The sequence below is a fragment of the Sebastes fasciatus genome, chromosome 16 (genome assembly GCF_043250625.1).
Source record: "Sebastes fasciatus isolate fSebFas1 chromosome 16, fSebFas1.pri, whole genome shotgun sequence".
In the NCBI taxonomy this organism is placed as follows: Eukaryota; Metazoa; Chordata; class Actinopteri; order Perciformes; family Sebastidae; genus Sebastes; species Sebastes fasciatus.
In genome coordinates this window covers 32918972-32927707 of record NC_133810.1, presented here as the reverse complement: position 1 = coordinate 32927707, position 8736 = coordinate 32918972, and the positions used below count along the sequence as shown (strand labels likewise).

Here is an 8736-nt window from a genome sequence, read left to right as displayed (position 1 = left end):
TAAATCTCTTTTAGAAACCCATTTTTATTAAAAGCTTTTGTAACTCTGTAAGGCAACAGCTTGGTGCACCTTTCCCCACCTCACATTGATCCAGTACCGCTGGTTACAGGTTTTACTTTCTCATTATTTGGTCTTTATGTTTTGTTCTTTTATTGTTGTTTTTATTTTGTCTGTATTTCATTGTATCTGTGCAAACACTTTGAAACTATGTTTAGAAAGGTGCTATACAAATAAAGATTATTATTATTATTATTATTATTATTATTGATAAGAGTTTTGGTACTGTGGATGCGTACATCTGAAACTGAGGCTCTGAGGCTCCGCTGCAGGAGGATGTGTCCTGAGTCCTGAGTCCTGAGTCCTGAGTCCTGAGTCCTGATGAATCTCCTCTGTTGACATGTCGTCTCACTATTAAAGTATTAAAGTAGTTTACTGTTCCTTTAAGAGATCCAGAGAGCAGCAGCCATGCTGTTATTGCAACACTGCAGGGGGGTGTGGCCTGGAGCTCAGACTACCAGACTATTATAACCCCTCTCTGACTTCCTGGAGCAGTCAGTGTTCAGTCACCATGTCTGCAGCTGAGTGGAAGAAGAGGTGTGAGGCTGAGTGGACTCTGCAGGGCGCTCCACTGCCGGACCACCTGGACTGGAAGTCTCTGTTTGAGTCCAAACCGCTGGGGAGGAACCTGCTGAAGAACCCTGCACCTCACGGTACCCAGAACCAACACACACTGGTAGAAACAGCTGCTCGGTTCTGATCCAGAGAGGTTTAACTACAGTACTGATCCAGATGTTAGTGGAGCCTAGTGGAGCTACCTGTTATAGTACTGATCCAGATGTTAGTGGATCCTAGTGGAGCTACCTGTTATAGTACTGATCCAGATGTTAGTGGATCCTAGTGGAGCTACCTGTTATAGTACTGATCCAGATGTTAGTGGATCCTAGTGGAGCTACCTGTTACAGTACTGATCCAGATGTTAGTGGATCCTAGTGGAGCTACCTGTTATAGTACTGATCCAGATGTTAGTGGAGCCTAGTGGAGCTACCTGTTACAGTACTGATCCAGATGTTAGTGGAGCCTAGTGGAGCTACCTGTTACAGTACTGATCCAGATGTTAGTGGAGCCTAGTGGAGCTACCTGTTACAGTACTGATCCAGATGTTAGTGGATCCTAGTGGAGCTACCTGTTACAGTACTGATCCAGATGTTAGTGGAGCCTAGTGGAGCTACCTGTTACAGTACTGATCCAGATGTTAGTGGATCCTAGTGGAGCTACCTGTTACAGTACTGATCCAGATGTTAGTGGATCCTAGTGGAGCTACCTGTTACAGTACTGATCCAGATGTTAGTGGATCCTAGTGGAGCTACCTGTTACAGTACTGATCCAGATGTTAGTGGATCCTAGTGGAGCTACCTGTTACAGTAACTTGAGTTTGGCTGTTTTCAAAGTTCCGTTTTGATTCCTTGAACTGATTCTGAAGCAGTTTCAGTGTTTTATAACCAAGACTTTAATATACTATTATTAATATGTATTAGTTGTGTATTAGTTGTGTATTAGTTGTGTATTAGTTGTGTATTAGTTGTGTATTAGTTGTGTATTAGTTCTGTATTAGTTCTGTATTAGTTCTGAGTGCTGTTCATAGTCAGCAGGCTGTTCTTCAGTTACCGTTGAGTCAGTTGAGTCAGACTTCCTCATGTCTGTTTTCAACATCTGTCAGCAGCTTTGTGCAACCTTACAGATGTGTAATGCTGCCAGAATCCACTCCCTGTCCTGAGGGGGTTTCTGTGTCTTCACTGCTCTTCCTGGTTTGGTGTTGAGGTTCAGTGTATCTTATGTCTTATCTTATTGATGTATTTATTATTATTAATAAAGGAATATCTTATCTCTTATCTTATTGATGTATTTATTATTATTAATAAAGGAATATCTTATCTCTTATCTTATATATATATTTATTATATTATTAATAAAGGAATATCTTATCTCTTATCTTATAGATATATTTATTATATTATTAATAAAGGAATATCTTATCTCTTATCTTATAGATGTATTGCTTATTATTATTATTATAGAAGATGTTGGTCCGATCCTCCTGGTGAGGAGGAAAAGCTCGGTGAGGGTGAGAAGAAGAAGAAGAAGAGAGGTTTCTGTGTTGGTGGTTGCCTGGAAGCATTAATAGATGGTTGTAGGCTGTACCTATACCTACATTAACAATACATTAAACATTAGATTAAAAGATTATATAAAGGAACAAGTGGACCCAGATCATTGGGTTGAACCACTGTGTTTGATGGGGAAAAAGAATTCAAGTTGAAAAGTTGGACTCAACGACCTCAAACTGAACTACAATGGAAACTTTCTGACTTTAATGACTAACACTTTAAAGCTTTGTGAGCTGCTGACTGAGGCTTAAAGTGTGTGTTCTTCACACAGAGACACACCCAGTGACCCTGTGACCCTGTCACAGAGATATATACTGTAGATTTATCATGAGTTTAATGACTAATACTTTAAAGTGTGTGTTCTTCACTCAGAGACACACCCAGTGACCTGGCACAGACCCAGATACTGTATATTCTGTGATATGTACAGTGGGATTACGGCGGCTCCAGTAGGTGTGGATCCAGTTACAGGTGTCTCTTTGTCTTAATCCCCACACAGGTCTGAGTCAGGACACCCCTCCTCCTGAACCTGACCTGCCTCAGGTACCATCACGTGGACCTCCACGTTTCCAGCCTGACGGTGAGAGACAGAGACAGATCAGTGAATGAACACCTCAGATATTAATGAAGTTTTATAAAGTCAGGGAATCATTTCTCTTCATTTTACAGGCGACTTCAGCGGCTGGACCACGAACACCGAAGTCCTCCCCTACGATACCAGCGGCATCCCAGCAGGTGCTGTGGTCTGTGAGATGCCTCAATACAGGTGGGTCTTACCTGAGATCAGATGTTACCTGAGATCAGATGTTACCTGAGATCAGATGTTACCTGAGATCAGATGTTACCTGGGATCAGATGTTACCTGAGACCAGATGTTACCTGAGACCAGATGTTACCTGAGACCAGATGTTACCTGAGATCAGATGTTACCTGAGACCAGATGTTACCTGGGATCAGATGTTACCTGAGACCAGATGTTACCTGAGACCAGATGTTTACTAAACAGCTGGTTATAACTACTGACTAACAGCTGCAGTGGGTAGAAATGGAGCAAATATGATTAATAAAAGTTATTTTTTAAAACAGTCGCAATATCCTGACAGTAGTGCTTGTCCAAGGCATTTGATTCTGTCGACCATGAGCTGCTGCTGGGTAGACTCAGTGATGTCGGTGTGGGCGGTTCAGAAACTACCTTGCAGATAGAACCCAGTGTGTATATACAGATGGTCACAAGTCAAGCTTCAGGGGGATTTCTAAAGGAGTCCCCAAAGGTTCAATTCTAGCCCCTGTCTTATTTTCTATTTTTATAAATAACATTGGAAAGGACATACTTACAGCAAAGGTGCATCTTTATGCAGATGATACAAGAGTCTACTCAGTTGCCTCTTCTCTGAGTCAGGCTGTTAATGAGCTCCAGCCTGCCTTTCAACAGCTGCAGGCCTCATTATTATTTTATATTATATATTATATTATTATATTATGGTCTAAAATTGGTTCTGAATGCTTAAAAAAAACAAATTCATGATCTTTTCCTGAGCTCGCTCCCAGATCTCAGACAATGTTGGCATTCATACCTTAGGAGGGGACGCCATTGACAGAGTATCATCGGGTACCGAGGATTTAATCGGAACTTGGTAGAGCAGCTTTCTGGTCTTGGAATAACCTTCAGAACACACTACATCTTCATGATTTTGTCTCCCTGGGAGAGTTCAAAGCTCTGATTAAGAACTGTGTAACTGAAGAGTTGCTTTTCCTAAACTGGATTTTGTGTTATGTATCTGTTGTCTTTTGTCTGTTTTAACGTGCTCCACTGTATAACTGTTGTAACTTTGTAATGGTGTGCCATCTTGGCCAGGTATTCCTCAAAAAAGAGATTTTAATCTCAAGGGGACTTCCTGGTTAAATAAAGGTTAAATTAAATAAATGAATAAATGAAAAGTGACTCTGTGGTGTCGTCTTCAGCTGGTTCTCCATGGAGCAGCTGGTGGACCTGAAGGCAGAGGGACTCTGGGAGGAGCTGCTGGATGATTATCAGCCTGAAATACTCGTCCAGGACTGGTGGGTTAATGAGCACCTCTCCCTCCCCCCCCATGTGTGATCACTTATCATCGCGGTCTTATCAGCTCGGTTGGTGCACACACACACACACACAGTAGATGACACTGTGTACGGAACATGTTTCACAATCACGTGCATTAGTACACGCGTCATTTAGGTTCACCTCGTAAAACGTTGAACAGTCCAGGCGTGGACGGCTGTCTGGCTTTCATAATGTATATTATAAATTATACATATATATTATTATCCATATCCATCCACTGTTTGGTCAAACTTTATTAAACAGAGAAGTCACTTTGTCATCTGGTATTAATTAATTAATTCCAAGGCTCCAATTTAAACCCATTAATAATAAGGTAATTATGTTATTCACCTGTTAACTTATGATTGGAAACTTATTTGGGAATTGCTCATATATGCTGAATCGTCCACAGATAATCACCATTAATAACAATCTAATGGCACTTTTTTTATCTCTTCAAAATGTACAATGTGAAATATTTAATCCTCTTATCAACATGGGAGTGGACTAATCTGCTGCTTTATGTAAATGTATGTATATATTTATTATTGTAAATCAATGAACAACACAAATCAATAACAGATATTGATCCAGAAACCCTCACAGGTACTGCATTTAGCATAAAACAATATGCTCCAATCATAACATGGCAAACTGCAGCCCAACAGGCAACAACAGCTGTCAGTGTGTCAGTGTGCTGACTTGACTATGACTTGCCCCAAACTGCATGTGATGATCATAAAGTGGGCATGTCTGTAAAGGGGAGACTCGAGGGTACCCATAGAACCCATTTACATTCACTGATCTGGAGGTCAGAGGTCAAGGGACCAGTAGCAGTAGTAGCAGTAGTAGCAGTAGTAGTAGTAGTAGTAGTAGTAGTAGTAGTAGTAGTAGTAGTAGTAGTAGTAGTAGTAGTAGTAGTAGTAGTAGCAGTAGTAGTAGTAGTACAGTAGTAGTAGTAGTAGTAGTAGCAGTAGTAGCAGTAGTAGTAGTAGTGGTAGTAGTAGTAGTAGTAGTAGTAGCAGTAGTAGTAGCAGTAGCAGCAGTAGCAGTAGCAGTAGCAGTAGCAGCAGTAGCAGTAGCAGTAGTAGCAGTAGCAGTAGCAGTAGCAGTAGTAGTAGTAGCAGTAGCAGTAGCAGTAGCAGTAGTAGTAGTAGTAGTAGTAGTAGCAGTAGCAGTGGCAGTGGCAGTGGCAGTGGCAGTAGCAGTAGTAGTAGCAGTGGCAGTGGCAGTGGCAGTGGTAGTGGTAGTAGTAGTAGTGGCAGTGGCAGTGGCAGTGGCAGTAGTAGCAGTGGCAGTGGCAGTGGCAGTGGTAGTAGTAGTAGTAGTAGTAGCAGTGGCAGTGGCAGTGGTAGTGGTAGTAGTAGTAGTAGTGGTAGTGGTAGCGGTAGCGGTAGCGGCAGCGGCAGTGGCAGTGGCAGTAGTAGCAGTAGTAGTAGTAGTAGCAGTAGTAGCAGTAGCAGTAGTAGTGGTAGTGGTAGTAGTAGTAGTAGTAGCAGTAGCAGTAGCAGTAGCAGTAGTAGTAGTAGTGGTATGACCTGGTTGGTACTGATGGATTCATCAGGTTCTCTAGTTTAAGATGATACCAGTATATCTTCACTCTAGCTTTAAAACTGAGGCGCTACAACCCAAAATCAAAAGTTCTGTTAATAAATTAGTGGTGTCAAAACAAATTAGCATTTGACAGCCCTGATTATTATTATCATATTATATATATATATATATATATATATATATTCTGTGTATTTAATGTGCTGCCATCTGTCAACTCACCAGAGGACCGTTTAGTATGATAAACTTATTAATATATATATATATAATATCTGTGTGTCAGGTACGAGGAGACTCAGCTGCATGAGTCCATCTACCAGCTGCATGTGAAGCTGCTGGCTGCAGACAAGACCACCGTGATCTCAGAGCACTCCGTCAGCCCCACCGAGGAGCTCAGCAACTACTCCCACACCTGGAAGGAGGTCAGTTACTGAGACAGGTAGTCTAGTATCTACCTGTGACTGAAGGTTCACTGACTGACCGTCTCTCTGTTGGCCTGCAGGTGTCACACGTGTTCTCTGGATATGGACCCGGGGTCAGATACGTCCACTTCCTGCACCGCCTGAAGAACAAGTTCATGAGGGAGTTCTACCCAACGCTGTTCACCGGCAGCTCCGTGGTGGTCCGACTGACCAGAACCAGCTCCAAGACCAGCTCCAAGACCAGCTGCTAGACCAGCTCCTAGGGTGTAGTCCTCCAGCTCCTATAGGGTCAATCCTACTGAGACCTGCAGAGCCAGTCGCTAACGCGCTCCACGTAACCAACCAGATCAACATAATCAATCATCAATCATTTTATCTACTTTGTATTCTGATTGTTGGGGTAAATATTTGAATATGATTAAATTTAGCATTTTGCTTTTAAGGTGTTTTCAATAAATACATAAATAAATAAAGGGGGAAATGAATTTATCTTTGTTGTTTTTTAGAAACTATATGCTGCTTTGTGCAATAATAAAACATATTTTTCTTATTTCACGGTTCATTTTCTTTCTAACAGTGCAACATGCATGAATATATATCTATATAGATATATATATCTATATAGATATATATATATATAAACTGGAAAAACAAAGTAGTTAAACTTGTGTTTGGTGGATTATTTCTCTGTTGTATCAATGCTAATGGTCATTGTATTTTACATCGTTGGAAAGCCTGTTTATTTACCTTCACAATGATGTCACATTTGTAAGGATCATGTATTTGTGGGATGAGCAGCACAGCTGATGATGTGGGTAGCGCCCAAGAACAATGTTCCAAAATGCTCTGTCAATGGTAAACAGTGTATTCTCATAAGGCTACCAGGAAGCCTGCAGTGACTGCCCTTCACCGTCAGGCCCGTTGGCGCTGGTGTCTCCAACACAGACAATGGAACCTGAACATGTGGGGGAATGTCATGTTCAGTGATGAGTCCAGGTTCCGTCTGCCAAAGTTGGACGGCAGGGTCAAAGTATGGAGACGACGCGGAGAACGCTATGCTGATTGTTGAACCGATGGAGTAACAGCTTTTGGTGGGGACAGTGTCATGGTGTGGGGGGGGGCATCTACCTCACTGGCAAAACAAGGCTTGTCATCATTGAAGGCGAACTCAATGCTAGATATCAGGATGAGATTCTGCAGCCAGTGTGTGACCAGGTTGGTGACCAGCATGAGGAGGAGGTGCCAGGCTGTTGTGGCTGCGTATGGATCTTCCACCGCTACTGAGGCTCCTGATGGTGGATTCAATGAATAAAGTATAAAATTGCCAATATGTCTTGTTTGTTCCTTGTTACTGATAGAGAGTTCAATCATCCAATCCACCAAACAACTCAAATCAAGAGTCAACACCAACAGGAGAATACACTGTTTACCATTGACGGAGCATTTTGGCAAATTTTTCTTTGGCGTTACCCACATAATCAGCTGTGCTGCTCATCCCACAAATGCATGATCCTTACAAGTTGGACATCATTGCGAAGGTAAATAAACAGGCTTTCCAACGATGTAAAATACAATGACCATTAGCATTGATACAACAGAGAAATAATCCATCAAACACAAGTTTCCGAACTTTGTTTTTCCAGTTTATATATATAGTTATATCACAATTAATACAAAAGAATAACTGAAATGGATATTTAATCTCAGATAATTGTCTCAAAAACAATATTTATATTACAGAAGCTAAATGATATGTAGTATATATACAGTAAACTATATGTGCATATACTATTTATTTCCCACATATACTGTATACATGGAGAACTTTAAGGGTGAATATGCGGCAAACATATTTGTTTTGCACATATATAATGTATGAAAACATACATGCATTTTAGATATAAAACAATATCCCCTCACCCCAATATTATCTGGTTTTCTTCTATGTTCACTTTGCTATTTGTTCTTAAAAAGGTTTATATTTTTATTTAATTAATTTATTAATTTGACAGTGACAATACATGTAGGCACTGTTTCACTTAATTAAAGTGCAACCGATGTAACGTATACAGGACTTCTAGCCGGAGCTAGTTTGAAGACCTTGTCCCTGGTTAGGCTTTTATGAAAAGAAAAAAAATACAAAACACAACATCATAATTAAAATCACATAATAAAACATCATAATTAAAATCACATGATAAAACATCATAATTAAAAAAACATAATAAAACATCATACATAAAATCACATAATAAAAAATTTAAATTAAAATCACATTTAAAACATCATACATTAAATCAGTATGTTCCCATCAGTGATAATAATAATCAGTGATCAGTGATCAATAATCAGTGATCAGTGATCAATAATCAATAATCAGTGATCAATAATCAAAAGCAGTGATCAATAACCAGTGTTCAATAATCAGTGATCAATAATCAAAAGCAGTGATCAATAATCAGTGATCAGTTATCAGTGGTCAATAATCTGTGATCAATAATCAGTGATCAATAATCAG

At 40.2% G+C, this 8736-nt stretch overlaps 1 protein-coding gene across 1 annotated transcript; it reads left to right on the top strand.

Annotated features, from left to right (window-relative positions):
* The first annotated feature begins 518 nt into the window (after positions 1-518).
* nccrp1 (P1, F-box associated domain containing) lies at positions 519-6768 on the top strand. Its single transcript, XM_074612273.1, has 6 exons — positions 519-710; positions 2665-2745; positions 2835-2931; positions 4128-4223; positions 6080-6218; positions 6299-6768. The coding sequence occupies exons 1-6, from the start codon at positions 569-571 to the stop codon at positions 6467-6469; spliced, it is 726 nt and encodes a 241-aa protein (XP_074468374.1). The 5' UTR covers positions 519-568; the 3' UTR covers positions 6470-6768.
* The last annotated feature ends 1968 nt before the right edge of the window (positions 6769-8736 follow it).